General features: G+C 44.2%; 1 protein-coding gene across 1 annotated transcript in view; it reads left to right on the forward strand.

Moving 5' to 3' along the window:
* Positions 1–1,763: 1,763 nt before the first annotated feature.
* Positions 1,764–17,595, forward strand: part of LOC136708064 (F-actin-uncapping protein LRRC16A-like) — a 74,860-nt gene continuing 59,028 nt past the window's right edge. The window contains exons 1-7 of the mRNA XM_066682324.1: positions 1,764–1,833; positions 2,239–2,360; positions 4,090–4,167; positions 4,325–4,401; positions 7,173–7,277; positions 8,004–8,073; positions 15,347–15,428. Of these exons, the coding sequence (XP_066538421.1) occupies positions 1,764–1,833; positions 2,239–2,360; positions 4,090–4,167; positions 4,325–4,401; positions 7,173–7,277; positions 8,004–8,073; positions 15,347–15,428 (604 nt within the window). The remainder of the gene's footprint in view (positions 1,834–2,238; positions 2,361–4,089; positions 4,168–4,324; positions 4,402–7,172; positions 7,278–8,003; positions 8,074–15,346; positions 15,429–17,595) is intronic.

Raw genomic sequence — 17,595 nt, forward strand, 5'->3', positions numbered from 1 at the left:
CTGCCCCCCTCTCTCTCTCTCTCTCTCTCCCCTCTCCCTCTCTCTCTCTCTCTCTCTCGCTCTCTCTCTTTCTCTGTCTGTCTGTCTGTCTCTCTCTCTCTCTCTCTCTCTCTCTCTCTCCCTCTCTCTCTCTCTAGCTGTTTAATTTCTTGGATCACAGTGAATAGCTGCTCATAAAAGGTTTCTTTCACTCATGGCTGTGTAATGGCTGGTTATTTATATGTGAGTGGAATGGATGTCAGCCGCCTGAAGAAACATCTGTCCCTCAGTGTAGTAGAAGATTAACGGTTTTGTGTGAATTCCTCAGCCCTTAATCCTGGAGCATTCAGGAACTGAAAGCTTTGCGCCTGTAGGTGGCACAGAAATAAACGTACGTATCCTAAATATAGACCCAGATTAATTCCTTCTGTCCTAGTGAATAGTGTTCATCAGGAGCTGGCAGAGGGGTCACGTGAGTACACGTGACAGTCCCTCACACACTCACACAGCGCTCCTACCAGCGCGTGAGTTTGGACTCTGGGAAGAGAAACCGAGCACTCAGATACGGGGAGAACACACCACACTCCTCAGAGACCGTGACCGGAGGCCCCTGAGACCCTGGAGTGAGAGTGGCACAGTCCTGACGTGCTATGTCAGTAGTTCAGGATCGTACATAGTTTTACAGACTCCTGCTGGCCAACGTGGCTTCCATACGTTTGGGTTTGAGTTAAACTATGTACAACCAGTTCAGCCTCAGCCCACATGGTTTGAAATAAAGTGCACAGCTGGTAACAGCAGCAGATGTCTTTCCGATGAATGCCATAACACATCTCATTAAACACATCACACTGAAAGCCTGACTGACGTGATTTGTGTCCGTACAGATGAGTTCTGGACAGTATTCTCAGTTTGATTCCATTGGGGCCACAACCATTTGCTTGTTTTGCTTCCTTTCTGGCTTCGCCTCCACTGCCAGGGGTCATTCATGTCCTGAAAAGAAGCAAACAGCATGAAAAATCTCTGCCCCGCTCACGTGGACAGCTGACGGCCCCTGTGTTCCTGTCCGTCTGAGAGACAGGGAGCTGGGGGATCAGAGTGGGACGGGGCACGGGGGGCAGATTGACCATCACTCACACATCCACACAAGCTTATCCTCTCACAGCAAGCCTGTGTCAACACTTGGAGGCCACTGCATTTTTGAATATGCTAAAGTGATCCAGTTGTGTTCAAGAGCTTTACAGACACTCCATTTTATAAACAACTACTTCAGGGCCCTCCCACTGAGGACTCAGGCATCCCACTGTGCGCAGAGTGTTGTATGTATAAGGACACTCTTCTATCTGCTCGTTAAATTGTGACGTACCGACCTTGTGAAACGTCAAACCTGGGTCCGTACCACTGCTCGGTTTAGACAACTTAGTGATTTTCCACTATATTTAGTGACTTTACAGCACTATTAAGAAAAAACAACAACCAAATGTAGCTACTTTCTTTATGAGCCTTAGCTACTTTATATTAGAAAATCCGTAGTAAAACTCTTTAGAACTCTGGGATTCACCGTGAGAGTGGTTTATAGCGATGGAGCTGCGGAAGACACATAAGTAACAAAAATGTGACACACAAATAAGACGGTGGTATTAACGGATGGTAAAGATGCCTTAATGAGGAGGAGTTGGCGTGTTACTGTCATATAACACGGCGCACAGATATGACAGTTTCTATGGTAATTACTCATTCACTTATGATTGTGATATTGTCGCATAAAATGTCGAAAATATGCGACTATGTCACGAATTGCTGTCTCCTGTAAATGTGACTTTATCACGAATAAGTGTGAGACCGGGTTGAACCAGGGTCAGGGTCTTGAACCCCAGAGACATTGGAAGGGTTTAGAATAAAATATTGTTTGATTAATTTATTACGCAGTTTAACATATTGTCAAAGGGTTAAAGGTGCACTACGCAATTTCATGGCAGTGTCTGTGTGTGTTTTTGTAGTTTAGCTACCAAGCCTGCAGAGGACGCACGTCTCAAATCCAGTCTTCTAGCGCATCTTTAAAGTAAAAGTATAAGAATGTTTTAATAAAACGAGTTATAAATTCAAATTGTAGAGGTCATTGTATTTAACACTGCGTTTAACCTGAAACTAGCCGACCAGCTGATCTCTCGTTCCGTGTCTTGTGGGTGAAAAAAATAAAATAAAAGAATCACACAGTCCAAACCTGACTCTGCTGCTTGAGTTTGGTCTAATGTTGTCCCCTCTGTTGTTGTCTTAAAGGGGTGAACAGCCTTGCCCAGTCACTGAGTGCCAACCAGTCCATCCCCAGCACCCTCAGCCACCTTGACCTCTCAGGGAATCTTCTGCGCGGGGATGACCTGTCGGTAAGTGCTGACCCTGTGTCAGGAACTGGGATTTGATCCTCGGAATCCTCTGGGGTTTTAGACCAGTGTAGGGACTTTGTTTCTCTCTCTCTGCTTATACTCATATCAATAACAGGTGATTGATCCACTCCCTGTGCATGCTGGGATATTGACAGGCATGTCTCTGTGAGGTTGTTCAGAGTCAGAGGGAGAGGAAATCACTGTAGCGTTCTTCCTGTGGTGGTGTAGATCTGCCAAGCTCTCATCACTGAGGGAACGTGACTGATATTTTATTGCAGTGCTAATCCTCCAGGAAAGGTCCTGGACACCAGATCTGGGAGCTTTGAACACTGGTCATGTTTTGATTTTAAACACATAGGACACCCCACAGCATACAGACTTCAGAGTGGTGCAGCTGCCAAAGCACTGGCCTACACTGTAAAAAATTGCTGTAAATTTACAGCGAGTCTGCTACACTATTTTACAGTAAATAACAGTATTAACAGTAAATTACAGTAATATGCTGTAAATATGAAATACAGTAGTGTTCCTGTAAAAATACGGTAAATGGCTGGGAACTCTGCTGCCAGTATTTTACTGTAAATCGCAGTATTTGCAGTAAATTATTGTATTATTCAATTACAGTAATATGCTGTAAATTTGAAATACAGTAGTGTTCCTGTAAAAATGCGGTAAATGGCTGGGAACTCTGCTGCCAGTATTTTACTGTAAATCGCAGTATTTGCAGTAAATTATTGTATTATTCAATTACAGTAGTATGCTGTAAATTTGAAATACAGTATTGTTCCTGTAAAAATACGGTAAATGTTTGGGAACTCTGCTGCCAGTATTTTACTGTAAATCGCAGTATTTACAGTAAATTATTGTATTATTCAATTACAGTAATGTGCTGTAAATTTAAAATACAGTAGTGTTCCTGTAAAAATACAGTGAATGGCTGGGAACTCTGCTGCCAGTATTTTACTGTAAAATTTACAAGAAATATTTTACAGTGTAGTCTTTGGGAGACTGAGGGTTTATTACTTTCCAGTGATGCCACAGACGTCCATGGCCATTTGGCAAAACTGTACACTCCCAAGCCATCTTCAAGTCTTCTAATACCTTCAAGCTGTGGGTGTCAACAAGCTTGGTCCTAGAGATGTACATTCCTGGAGAGCCTACCTTCTGCCACACCTGCTTCAGCTCATTAAGGGGTTCACCGGTTCTTCAGAGCTGGATCGTTTGTGTTGGGTGAGGAGAGGACATCATCTGCAAGAAAGTAGATCTCCAGGAGGAGGGTTGGTGTTGTGTGATGGCCACTCTCGGACTAGCTCAGCAGCTCTGATGTCACGACTGGTGGGAATGCAAATCCCTAATAATTATTAAGCTCAAGTTTGAAAGTCAGTGCTTTCAAGGCAGTAGGTCCTCACCCATCCTGGCTACAGTCACTGTCTACCTTTAAAATGACTTTTAAACTCTTGTCCTATCGTGGTGAAAGCTTGGTAGTGTTCAAAAGAGACGAGATTGATTCCAGATCAGTCGACACAGACAGCTTTCTCTTTGATTGCCACGTCTATTCCTGTCCACTGTGGGTCACGCTGCATCGACTGGGTCATGGTTAATGCCACAGTTTGCAAACTAGACATTCGTTCGCTGTAATCACGAGTCGATACGGCAGGGTGTACTCTCTGAACCAACCAAAAAAGCCCTTTGTTATAGTATATTTTCTTTTCTTTCTCATTTTCCGCAGAATTTTTACAATTTCCTCAGTCAGCCGAACAGCCTGAGCACCCTGGACCTGTCCAACACAGACTGCTCTCTGGACCTGGTAAGTCCAGCACCGGAGCTGGCTTCCTTTATGGGTTCTGACCCAGTTTGATGAATGGACTGAGGATTAAATTAGCTGCTTGATGAATATATATATCAGTGTCAGGAACATGAATATTTAATCAGTCTAACATGCAACGTACACGTGTGTATTTCAGCTTTGCTCTGCACTCCTTAGAGGATCTGTCCAGCACCTCGCCGTTCTCAATGTGTCTAAGAGCGTCTTTGCCCACAGGTAAGTGTATATCCCCAAACCCAGGTCTGCACTCCACAGAACCGCAGTCTTTACACTCACAGCATCATGGGTAATTTTATAGCTGGCTTTGAGCCACATGTTTTTTAAAAACTGGAGGGAATACCTCTGCACTGGTTGCACGTATGAAACAGTGCCATAGCATTCAGAACTTTACAGAACTGGACCTTCTCTCGGTATTTCTCACTTCTCACAGCTGTGCTCTCATGGCTCCAAAGCTGGAGTTAGTTTGGTGTGAAGCGTTTATGTAATCTGGGTGTATTTATATGTAACAGGCCTGGCGTGTTGGCTCTCAGTTTGTTGAATTGCTGCAGAGGGACCCTACACTGTCAGTGTTGTTGTGATTGTTGCTGCCGTATCATCACGAGACATTGATTTATCTGCTTTAATACAACACTGCCCACGCTGACAGAAGCTGCTACTGAGTTTAGAGCTTAACTACAAACTGGAGCATGTGGAGAGAGAAGAGCAGTCCAGGGAAATATCACACACACACACACACACACACAGACTTACAGACTCTGTTGTAGGTCCCCAGTCATCAACCACAAGCAGAGGGGAGATATAACACTAGCACTTTACACCTCCCCCCAATACGTGTTGCACTAGTGCAAGTGGATCAGACACAGCAGTGCTGCTAGAGTTTAAACCCTGTGTCCACTCTCTGTCCACTCTGTGAGACACTCCTCCCTCATTGGTCCACTTTGTAGATGTAAATTCAGAGACAGTAGCTCATCTTTTGCCTTCATCAGTGGAAACAGGACGCTGTTGGCTGGATATTCTTATAATAATGTGTTTAAACTCCAGCAGCACTGCTGTGTCTGATCCACTCTACACCAGCACAACACACACTAACACACCACCACCACGTCAGTGTCACTGCAGCGCTGAGAATGATCCACCACCACATCACACCTGCTCTGTGGGGGTCCTGAGGGGTTTCTGAGCATTAAGAACAGGGTAAAAGGGGGCAAACAATGTACGCAGGGCAACAGATGATCCTTTATGGTCAGTGGCCCTGATTTCAGAAACAAAGGAAGTGGCTTTAATGTTGTGGCTGATTTTGAGAATTAGCTCAGCTTGTTTCATTCCCTGAGCAAGTTTACAAGAGACTTTCAGTCACGCTAACGCTAAATGAACACTAGCGGGAGTGTGCTAACGTAGCCCTGCTATTTTGAATTTTCTTTGAGCGACATTAGCTAATATAGTTAAAGTGTTTTCACACCAAGAAAGTAAAAAGCCAGGACCCTGTTCCAGCCTTGCGTCAGATCAACGTTTATCTGCTGAATAGACTGAAAATTAACTTTGTAGCTCATTCATGTGGAGTGTAAGGGTATCGTAGCTGCAAGATCGAGCAGTCAGTCGTGTTTCACGTCAGTTGTGCTCACAGGGTGAGACAGGAACACACACTCTTTTAGCAGAGCGTGAAAAGACCACATCTATAAATTACAGCGAAGAATGGTAACCAATCTTTTAATGCTACAATTTATAGCTCTGTTATCAACTCTGCATATATTAGCTGCATGGCTAATGCTGAACAGTAAGTGCTTGTGGCCTCTTGTGATGAGTGTGAAACAGGTCAAACAAGTCCATTGTGTTCTTTGGGCTTTGGACTCTGGACACAATCAGCAGTTAGCGGACCGCAGCCTTGAGAAGAAGAGAGCAGTTATGTAAAGGATCCTGAGGATTAGCGTAGCCTCTTATTGAGTTCCCCCTAGACGTCACCAGCACTTCTCCCTGAGCAAGGCTACTCAACCGCTCTAAAGTGTTGAGAATCTGCTTCAAGTGACTCTTATTAGTGGGAATGATTGAAGCAGTGCACTCGGATCAGCTGAATTACTGTGATTATGGCATCGTTGGTCTCTGCGTTAGCGTGTTTTTTGAGAAATGCGGAAACAGTTGTCACTGATTTGATGGCAATAAAACGGCAAGGCAATTTTATTTCACACACAATGGCAATTCAAAGTGCTTTATGTAACAGCACAATTACAGCAGAGAACAAAAATGTAAAGAAATTACAATTATTTAAAAGCAATGTTAACAAAAAAAATGTAATTTTATATCACACAGTGCAATTGCCGGGGGAGGGCAACTGAACACAGAAAGCCGGGAAAAGTCTTTTATTTATGCCCTAAAATGGACATGAAACGTGCTTCATGTGTGGGAGGAGTTGAGGGAATGTGGAGTTACTTTTGAATCCTAAGTTCGACTGAAATTAATGAAATTCTAAAAATCTAAAGCAAATAAAAAAAAAAACCATGCATCTCAATATTTGTCCATTTTTAGTTTACAGCAGTTGACCACAGAAGCTGTCCTTCACACGGTGTGAGAATTACACAATGAATGGACTCTTGAAATGCTCTAAAATTAACTCTTTTTACTTTGACTTCCACTGAACGCTACAACGTTTTTTTCCTTCTCCAGTAAATTACTATTTTTTTTTACATTTTTTTTTCATTGGATGGCGATGATATATTTTTACAAGATACTTGACTGTCGTTATTCTTTGCGTTTATTTCATACAAATTTTTCTTTTCTTTTTATTTTACTTCTAGATTATCTCTTCTTCTGCTTCATTTGGTTTACGTCTTAGTTTTGACCCATTTTTCACTTGTGAGGGGCTTTAAAGTGGCTTCAATCTCTATTGGTCAACTGAGTTTGCACTGCCAGGTGCTGTGAATATATTCCTGAGTGTGTGTGTGTGTGTGTGTGTGTGTGTGTGTGTGTGTGTGTGTGTGTGTGTGTGTGTGCAGGAAAAGTAAAGATATTCCTCCTACATTCAAGCAATTCTTCAGCAGCACTTTGGCCCTCAACACCATCAATGTATCAGGAACCAAACTGCCCCCTGAGGCTTTGAAGTAAGACACACACACACACACATAGAGAGAGAGGCTGACTATCTCTCTCTCTCTCTCTCTCTCATTCTATCTCTCTCATATTCTCTCTCTCTCTCTCTCTCTCTCTCATTCTATCTCTCTCTCTCTCGCTCTCTCTCTCATTCTATCTCTCACTCTCATTCTATCTCTCTCTCATTCTCTCTTTCTCTTTCTCTCTCGCTCTCATTCTATCTCTCTCTCATTCTCTCTTTCGCTTTCTCTCTCTCGCTCGCTCTCTCTCTCTCTCACACATTTTCTCTTCTCTCAATTCAACCTTTTCTCCTGTCACTATTTTCCTGCCACTCTCACTTTTTCCTCTCCTTTTTCTCTTTCTCCCCCACTTTCCCTTGTCTCTTTCTCTCGTGCTCTTTTTTGTTCTCTTGCTTTCTCTCTGCTTCCCACTGCCACTCATGCTTTCTCCTCTCATGCCTCTTCTTTTTCTCTGACACACCTCTCTCTCTCTCTCTCACCCCATCTCTCCTTTCATTTCTCACTGTCTCTTTTCTACTCTCTCTACTCTGATAATACTCATCTAATCCCTTCATTCAGAAGGAGTGTGTAGTAACCGCGCTAGTCTTTAATCGACAGTGCGATAAATGAATGTTAATTTAAATAATGAAGGTTCCATGACGAGCGATTTCAGATCTGAATCTTTTCTTTTAAAAAAATGGTTGGGTTCAGTCGTTTTCACTGTCTCTCTTTGTGCAGAGCTCTTCTTCTTGGTCTGGCCAGTAACCCAGGCCTCAGAGAGGTGGCGCTAGACCTCAGCTGCTGTGAGGTAAGGCACGGGTTCCCTTCATCCATTTGATGGCATTGGTAATGGAAACTGACTAGTGACAATAGAAAAGAGGACATCAACATTCAGTCAGTCTCTCACTGTGCTGTAGAAGGGTGGAGCTACAAACGAGAAGTGTCTAATAAAGTGGTGTGTGTGTGTGTGTGTGTGTGTGTGTGTGTGTGTGTGAATGCTGTCTTAGCTCTAGTTAGGGTTCCTGATTGCTCCTGAGGCTGATGACATGCGCTCAGTGAGGAATAGATGAGATTAAGTACCATACGTCCGCCAGCTTGTTCCCCCCCACGCAGACACAGGGAGAACACACCACACTCCTCACAGACAGTCCCCAGCACTGAGCCCCCCCCCCCCCCCCCACACACACACTGCTGTCAGTCAGACCCCAATATTCATTCAGTTTAGATGGAAACCATGTGCCACTTCTGAAACCCTGGCTCTGCACAGCACTGCTGCACCCTGTCTCTCTCTCTTCCAGCTGCCAAATGAGCCTCAGTCAGAGTTAATCATCCTGCGTTGGTGCCAGAGAACGGCTGAGTGGGAATTTAACTCTTTGATCTCATCTTGTCATTTAATAATTTAATTTAGAAAGAAAATATATGCATTCCGAATATATCCATCCATCCATTATCTGTAACTCTTATCCAGTTCAGGGTCGCGGTGGGTCCAGAGCCTACCTGGAATCATTGGGCGCAAGGCAGGAATACACCCTGGAGGGGGCGTCAGTCCTTCACAGAGCAACACACACACACTCACACCACTCGCCAATCCACCTACCAACATGTCTTTTTGGACTGTGGGAAGAAACCGGAGCACCCGGAGGAAACCCACGCAGACACAGGGAGAACACACCACACTCCTCACAGACAGTCACCCGGAGGAAACCCACGCAGACACAGGGAGAACACACCACACTCCTCACAGACAGTCACCCGGAGGAAACCCACGCAGACACAGAGAGAACACACCACACTCCTCACAGACAGTCACCCGGAGGAAACCCACGCAGACACAGGGAGAACACACCACACTCCTCACAGACAGTCAACCGGAGGAAACCCACGCAGACACAGAGAGAACACACCACACTCCTCACAGACAGTCACCCGGAGGAAACCCACGCAGACACAGGGAGAACACACCACACTCCTCACAGACAGTCACCCAGAGGAAACCCACGCAGACACAGGGAGAACACAACACACTCTTCACAGACAGTCACCCGGAGGAAACCCACGCAGACACAGGGAGAACACACCACACTCCTCACAGACAGTCACCCGGAGGAAACCCACGCAGACACAGAGAGAACACACCACACTCCTCACAGACAGTCACCCGGAGGAAACCCACGCAGACACAGGGAGAACACACCACACTCCTCACAGACAGTCAACCGGAGGAAACCCACGCAGACACAGGGAGAACACACCACACTCCTCACAGACAGTCACCCGGAGGAAACCCACGCAGACACAGGGAGAACACACCACACTCCTCACAGACAGTCACCCAGAGGAAACCCACGCAGACACAGGGAGAACACAACACACTCTTCACAGACAGTCACCCGGAGGAAACCCACGCAGACATAGAGAGAACACACCACACTCCTCACAGACAGTCACCCAGAGGAAACCCACGCAGACACAGGGAGAACACAACACACTCTTCACAGACAGTCACCCGGAGGAAACCCACGCAGACACAGAGAGAACACACCACACTCCTCACAGACAGTCACCCGGAGGAAACCCACGCAGACACAGGGAGAACACACCACACTCCTCACAGACAGTCACCCAGAGGAAACCCACGCAGACACAGGGAGAACACACCACAATCCTCACAGACAGTCACCCGGAGGAAACCCACGCAGACACAGAGAGAACACACCACACTCCTCACAGACAGTCACCCGGAGGAAACCCACGCAGACACAGGGAGAACACACCACACTCCTCACAGACAGTCACCCGGAGGAAACCCACGCAGACACAGAGAGAACACACCACACTCCTCACAGACAGTCACCCGGAGGAAACCCACGCAGACACAGGGAGGGAACATTTTGGGACATTTTAGGACTAAGAACATGTTCAGAAACATCTTTAATAGTTGACGCTATCAGTTTTTTTAGCCGTTTTTGCTCTGTTGTCATCTTCTCAGCGCACTTTGTGTTTGTTTTGCTCCGTTTAACCAGGTCCGTGCACTCTCACATATACACGGGTGCAGCGCTGTGATCGGTGAGACTCAGATAAGGAGGCAGCCCCCCCACACCACCCCCTCACCCCCAAAAAAGAAAGGGTGGTCTTGCTTCAAAGTTGTGCCTGTGTGGATATGGATTCCCAAAAGAATATGCAAATGTACTGAAATATGAAATAGCTTCACTAGACAACACTGTGGCCATGAGTGGAGCACCCCCACCGTCTCCCCACCCCCCACCCCAAGGCCCTGAATTCCTACTCCCTCACAAAACATGTCAAGCGTTCCTCACCAAATACCTGCATTAATGTGACACTGGACAGAGGCAGTGGAGACAGAGGGCATTTACAATGCTAACGCGTGTGTTCTAGCATACCAACAAACCCGCAGACAAAACCACCCTAATGGGACTGGATGCACGCACACACACACACACATATGCATGCTCACTTTGATAGCCCTTGCTTGGGGCAGGTTTCATAGCAAGGGGCTGAAGATAATGTGTGTCCACTGGCAGGGTCAGGGAACCTAATTAAAGCCCCAGTGATAACATCTCACACTCGGCTTTGACTAAACACACTCTGGATGACTGTGTGTGCACACTCGTATACTAAAGTCTGGACACTACCTATCCCACTGGGATCAAGCGTAAATATGTATTTTTCTATTTAATTAAAAGGGTAAATAAATAAGACATGAAACAAATAAGCTGCAGTTTTGCAGCGGCCATGTTTTAAGTGATAGTTTCTTCCTCCAGTGTCGTAAACTATAAACGAGCCGTAAGTACGCATTAGAACTTTCAATAGTGTGTTTATCGGCCTCACAGTTCCGGGGCCCTGTCATCAGGAGATCACGGGGTTCAGACCCTACTGCCTTTTGGGCTCACTTTGTGGGTGCGTAGGATGGCTCCGTGTGTCCCTCTGTCTTTCAAGTTCATTGCCGGTTGATACACGTGATCCCGCTGATGATCTCCTCCAGCACGTTGCTCTGTCCGGTCGCAGCAGGTCGAAAAAAGAAATGTGAACTCAGGTTTGAACCAAAAACCTACAGAACACGTTTCTTAGCGCCTTCCTTTAACCGAAAAAGATTTGGCGGAACTGCACCAAGAGAAGCTTTGATACTAGTGTGTCACCCTGAAGGGGTCTGAATTATTTAGAGACATCTCTAATTGATCTAACCTAATTTAGCTCATTAAGCCCCCGGAGCCTCTGAATGTGAGAATCAGGTGGATGTGATTAGAGCTGCAGTTAAACTCTGCCGGAGAATCACCAGGAGCAAAACAGATTGAGGATCAGGTAATTGTACATTAGGGTCGCGCAGTGTGAGATGACAAGGGATGTGTGGTAATACTGTAGGATCCACGGGTGATGATCGTTAGTATATGTGTATAAGATGTATATGGTACGACATTCAGAACTTCTAATCGACATAATCTTGTCTATATCAATTATATAATTTATTTATTTTTTAGGTTCTTGTCCCCACTGTGTGTTCATGTACTGTGCCTTTAAAACCATACTACAATGCTATAGTCATGTGATTCTGCCCCCTATCTGCCACTTGGTAGCAACACGGAGGAGAACCTAAACGCCGAGGCCGACCGAGCGACTCGGATTGGACTTTCTGTGTTTTGACTTGAATTAAAACAACACTGAACAAAAAGAAGTCAAATGTAAACACTGAGAAAAAAACTGTATCAGTGACAAAAGCACAATCAAACACCAAATATAAACAGTGCTCAGAAAACGAGAGAGGAACAAGCTCCCGGCGACATTAGAAACAATACCCCAGCTTTAACACTGGAGCATATTACAGCACAAGCCTCGTCACTGAACTCTGAGTCAAAAACACAAACACAAAATAATCGTTCATTAATCGTAATCGTGGTAAAATGTACGATTAATCGTGATATTGATTTGCGCTCACATCGCCCAGCACTATGGGCTCTTTAATGTGCATTTGAACAGCAGTCTAACCTTGATACACATTCCACAAAAATATAACAAAAACACATGTGGGAAATTAAATTAAGGGTGTGTTCAGACTGGTCTGGTTCCGCAGGTTCGGAGCAAACAAGAAAATTATACATTGTTACATCTGAGTCCTGGTTGATTTCGAGTCGACACTGACACAAGAAAAAGACAAATGATGGACATATGACGTTTATTTTGTAGCCAGTCTTCAGAGTCGTGAGCAGGGCTTATTGCGTTCATTTGGGTTTTGAGCGGAGATAGTTTTACCGACTGAAAACACAGCATGAGGTGGTAACATGGAAAAGAGTCAAAACAGCGCTAGAAATATCTCCACTGCACGAACCAGAGCAGGTCTGTTACAGAGAGAAGACATGAATATTTGACGTTATTGTAGTTACTGACAGATATAAGTATGAATTAAAATGAAAATAGCAGCTTAATTTGCTTTAAAACTGACAATTTTATTAAATTGACGGAAAAACCCGAGCTCGCTACGGAAATTCTTGAACGCGACCGTGACGTCACTGGTGGACAACAGCTGAACAACGCCGCGGTAAAACACCGTTATGACCGACTGTTATGACAGTATCTAGCTAAATAACCAACATTATTCACGACAGTAGCCTAGCAATAAGCTAAACTCAAATGTAGAGGTACCGTTATTCTTGTAAATGTGATCGAAGTCGAACTCGAATTCCTCCGACACTATAAACCTCCGTAATGCAGCTACGTAGCCGAGTATAATCTGAGACACCGAGTTTAGCGAGTCAAGCTAACGTTAACTAACACCAACTAAAACAGGCGAAGTGAGTGTCCTTACCCTGTTTACCTCCATGTTACAGAGGCTCTTGAACACCTTTCGTTGGTGTCCTTACATGCCCATATTGTTGGAAAAGCGCCAGTGAAATGAGCTACAGATAACGGAGTGAGCGGATGGTCCTTTCCAAAGTGCCCGTTTAAAGTGGACAAATTTAGTCCATTTTCTGGATATTTTGGGATCTTTGGGCCATTTGGAACAACTTTACTAGAATGTGTTTATTAAATAGACTCACAAACCAAACCTGCATGTTTTTAATTCCTTTAAAGGAACACTACGTTTTGTATTTTTGCTCCTGGGCGCCCCCTACGGTTGCAGAGTGTAATTCACTGTCGCAGCACTGTCCTGAAATCAAGTGGGAGGGGGAAATGTACCCTCCACCAAATGTACATAGTGCAGTTTCTGCAATGCTAAGCCCGGAATAGCCACCACAGAGTTTCTATTCTCTTTATTACAAGTCATTAGTGCATCGTAATGAGTTTAAAGCTGTAATGTTAAGGTATTGAAAGGTACTCAATCCATTTTTAAGGCGAGGCAGGTTTGTTGTGACATTAGCCATCGCCGCTTTAACTCTTTCTCCACCTGATTCTAGAGTGAGACCCTGAGTATTTTAAGAGGCTAGTTAACGACAGAGAATCTTCAGAACGTTGTGTACACTCGCCACTTCTGACCCTTCACGCACAGCGTAGTGCCAGTCAGCACAAGTGTCTGTCTGCTGATGTGACTGACCTGGGCAGTCGGCGCTCTCCTCCTGCACACTGGGCTGTCCAGTGAGACTGCGTTAGCAGCAGTACACAGAGGCAGTGGTTGATATCAGAGTCAGAGGTCTTCGGTCGTGTTGGTGGCATTGTGTGTGTGTGTGTGTGTGTCAAGCGCACCACTGCTGTAATATTAGACCCTTCTCCTATGTTATCTACAGTCTCATTCAGCTCCTTTTTATTGCACCCTTTAATGAAGACTTTATCACAGAAATTCATATCACAATAAAAATATGAATAATCGTGCATCCCTCTCTAACTCGGCCGCTGCAGATATTTGCATCTCTTTGTTCTATGCTAATAAACGTATCAGTCCCTTGTTCATGTTTATGTAAGTGCTGCTTCCACTCGTTGGTGTGTAGTGTATAACAATCCCACCCTCGCTAATGGCTGCACCAGTTCATTATTAATTTATTTCTTGATTGATTCATTAACGTTAAGTGCACTTATGCGCTTTGCAGCTTTTTATTTCACACTCTTCCAGCCATGCTGCATTTGTCCTTTAATTTACTTTTATGTTTCACAAGAAAAAAAAGCCTTTACAAGCCACTAACATGTACCCCCTCCCTCCCTTTTCTTGAATGCATCCCTTAGCTTGGCCACTGTGTAAGTAAAGCTAGCACTAACCACTCATAACTGCTGCTACTGCTGCATGCGTTTCATTTCATTCACTGTTTAAAGTGTACATTGACGTTATATATTCCACATATATATATCAACATTAATGCTATCTCATTAATAATAACACCACTAATGTTTTTAATGCCATTCATTCATTTCCTTAATCTGAGCCTTCAAACTATCCCTAGTAGCGCAGCAGCTTGGACAAGCTACTTGTTTAAACACAGATACAGCAGTGTGTTTGGCCCCTTTCTGCAGACGGCACCATGCATTGGTCACAGCTACAAACACAGAAGCTGGAGCCATTACGTAACTAGGGCATGTACAGTACTGTGTAAAAGACGATACCTGATATTTAGACCTCTCTTTATCTTCTCTGGACTCTGCTGCAGGGGACAGTCCAGTTTCTTGTTTGATCTGTGATTTTTTCCTATTTATAATAAAAACAAAGCATCTGCAGAGCTGTGCCCCCCCCCCCCTCATCCCCAACTCAAGCAGAAGTGCCGTCCCCATCTCTCAGTGATAAGGGCTTAAAAATGGAGAGTTTCAGTGCCCTACCAGGCCTCGCACATTAAATACACCCTCAGAATTAGCTCCTGAGGAATTAACAACGTAATAATACACTGGTTGATTTGGACCGGATGTTTAAGACACAAATGATGGTCTCTGGCTTTTGCACAGTACTCTATAGTGATATATATGTGCTACTGGTCTGGAATATGCTCAGTCACTGGTGCTCTCAAAGGATACATCTACGCTGTACATTGTTTTCTGTTTGTGTTAGATGCTACACTTCCTGCATGCTACTGTCCTGCACAGAGTATTAGAAAGTATTCTACCATCACAGTAGGATTGTGTTTGTTTCTGTCTCTTTCTCTGTCCCCCAGCTGCGGTCTGGAGGCTCGCAGATTCTGGAGGGCTGCATTGCAGAGATTCCCAATATTTCCAGTCTGGACCTATCAGACAATGGTGAGTTAAAGAAGAATTCTGGTCTAAAACTAGAGTTTAATATGTTACACAGTCAGAAAAAAAAGACACTCTACAGGTAGATTATTGTCGTTCACTAAAGGAGGTATCAGTATTCTTCCTATTTCCGGCCGTCCCCTAATTCCGGCCACTGCTGTATATGGTACAATTCCACTCTATCTCTCTTCGCCAATCGCATTGGGTAAAACAATAAAACATAAGTTCAAGCCTTAGTAGGGCATTTAAACATCAGTCTTGCAAGAAATCACATATCTAAACAATATTTAAGTCTCTCTAACAGTGTTGTAATTCTTTGTGTGCAAAACTGCTTGTGGAACACAACACATTTCCATTTCGTGACGGATATTTCCCTCAGTGTAAAAGTTAGCTTAGCGGTTAGCTTCCTTTTCTCTGAGGGGAAAATCTACCGCCATTTTAATCCTTACATGTAGAGTACGGATACCAACACAGGACAAACGTAATCTCATTGTGAACCTCTCAAAACCACTGAATGTGGTAGCAACTGTCTCGTTTGACTGTCACAAGCAGCGGAGGTGGCCGAAGTTAGGGGGCGCTAGTAATCTTAGCAGTATTGGCATCTACTTAAACAAAAGTGTTTTTATCTAAAAACATATTTTCTTTCAAAGTCAAGCAAGTCTTGGACATTAATCTACACACATTTGACTCCTGAAAAATGTTGATTTGAGTGAATAAAGTAAATCTATGTATTTACAGTTAGCTAAGTTAGCTAACAGTAGCTAACTACAGTTCGCTAATTTCCAATATTGTAATTAAAGTGGCCTGAACTTGGGGTAATTACGCTACATACAATGTAGCTTTAAAGGTACAACTGTGGTTTTAAATTTCAGTTGTGTACGCCGTATCAACCCCAGACACAACCCTAAATACAACAGACCTATCATTAGTGTAACAGTGTACTTCTTTATTCAACACTAAAGGGACACCAGAGACGGGGTTTAGTTTGTAGTCCTTATCTGATACATCACTTCCTGTCGTTTGAGTAATTAACTTCCTGTAGTGTAGTGAAGACTGAAGGCACAATTAACACAGTCACATGACTACAGTAAGATATTCCACTGCCTGGCTAGCTCCCTAGCATTCTCATGTTCTATCACAATAAAAATATGGGATTCTCTTGCTTTTAAACTGGACCGTCTCACTCTGCACTCTACTGCAGCACCACTGTAGAAGTCTTTGCGCTCTCACATAGACCCTGGTCCAGCGCTGTGATAGGAGAGACTCGGACGAGGGGGTGGGACAGTTGTACAATGTGTGCAGTCTCACAAAATGAGAAAGGCTCGATTTATCTCATGTTTTCTGACTATAAACCAATACACACAAAGTGCACTTACACTGAACAAGGGGTACTTCCCCTTTAAGTTTGTGAGTGTGTAAAACAGCTCGGTTTTAGTTGTGATTGTTGTATTACACCATAATTTGATTGTGGTCGGATCTCATTTGCATTTTCTCATTGTATTTGTAATCTGTGTTTCATTAAGACCCACTAAAGATAAGAAGATGCTGTTGGGCTTTAAATCGCTGCTGCCTTTTGTTTTGAGAGGGTTCCTCTGTCCATCGTTACAGACTCCGAGAGCCTGAGAGACATTGGACTCTCCCCTGTGGATTCCACTCTCAGATTTAAACCCCTCCATAAGTCGCCTGCTTCTAATGACTCTCCTGATTGACAGTTTTCAATGCGAGATAATGGATATACTGTCCTCCAGCTATTGCCCATTCAGACCACTATACCGCATACTTTATTAGTTACAGGGGACTGTTCTGATAAATCCCACTCCTGACCGTCTCTTCTGCTACAGAACTCTCAGGGCCTCAATGTCATGCATGAATTCCCAACATCCATCTATTGGTTAGTTACATTTCACAGGACTAAATAATGGCCGGTGTTCATTGTTCTGATGGCGGACCCTAAGCTAGAGTTTGTAGTTCCGTAGTTTATTAATATCCCAGCTGTTATTAAACTGATCATTAGTGACTATATGTTATTGTTTTGTCTTTGTACAGCACCAAACTTTTACAAGAACTATCTTCTCATTATTCATTCATTCAGTATCTGTAACCCTCGCGGTGGGTCCAGAGCCTACCTGGAATCATTGGGCACACAGCGGGAACACACCCTGGAGGGGGCGCC

The sequence above is a fragment of the Hoplias malabaricus genome, chromosome 10, assembly GCF_029633855.1.
Source record: "Hoplias malabaricus isolate fHopMal1 chromosome 10, fHopMal1.hap1, whole genome shotgun sequence".
In the NCBI taxonomy this organism is placed as follows: domain Eukaryota; kingdom Metazoa; phylum Chordata; class Actinopteri; order Characiformes; family Erythrinidae; genus Hoplias; species Hoplias malabaricus.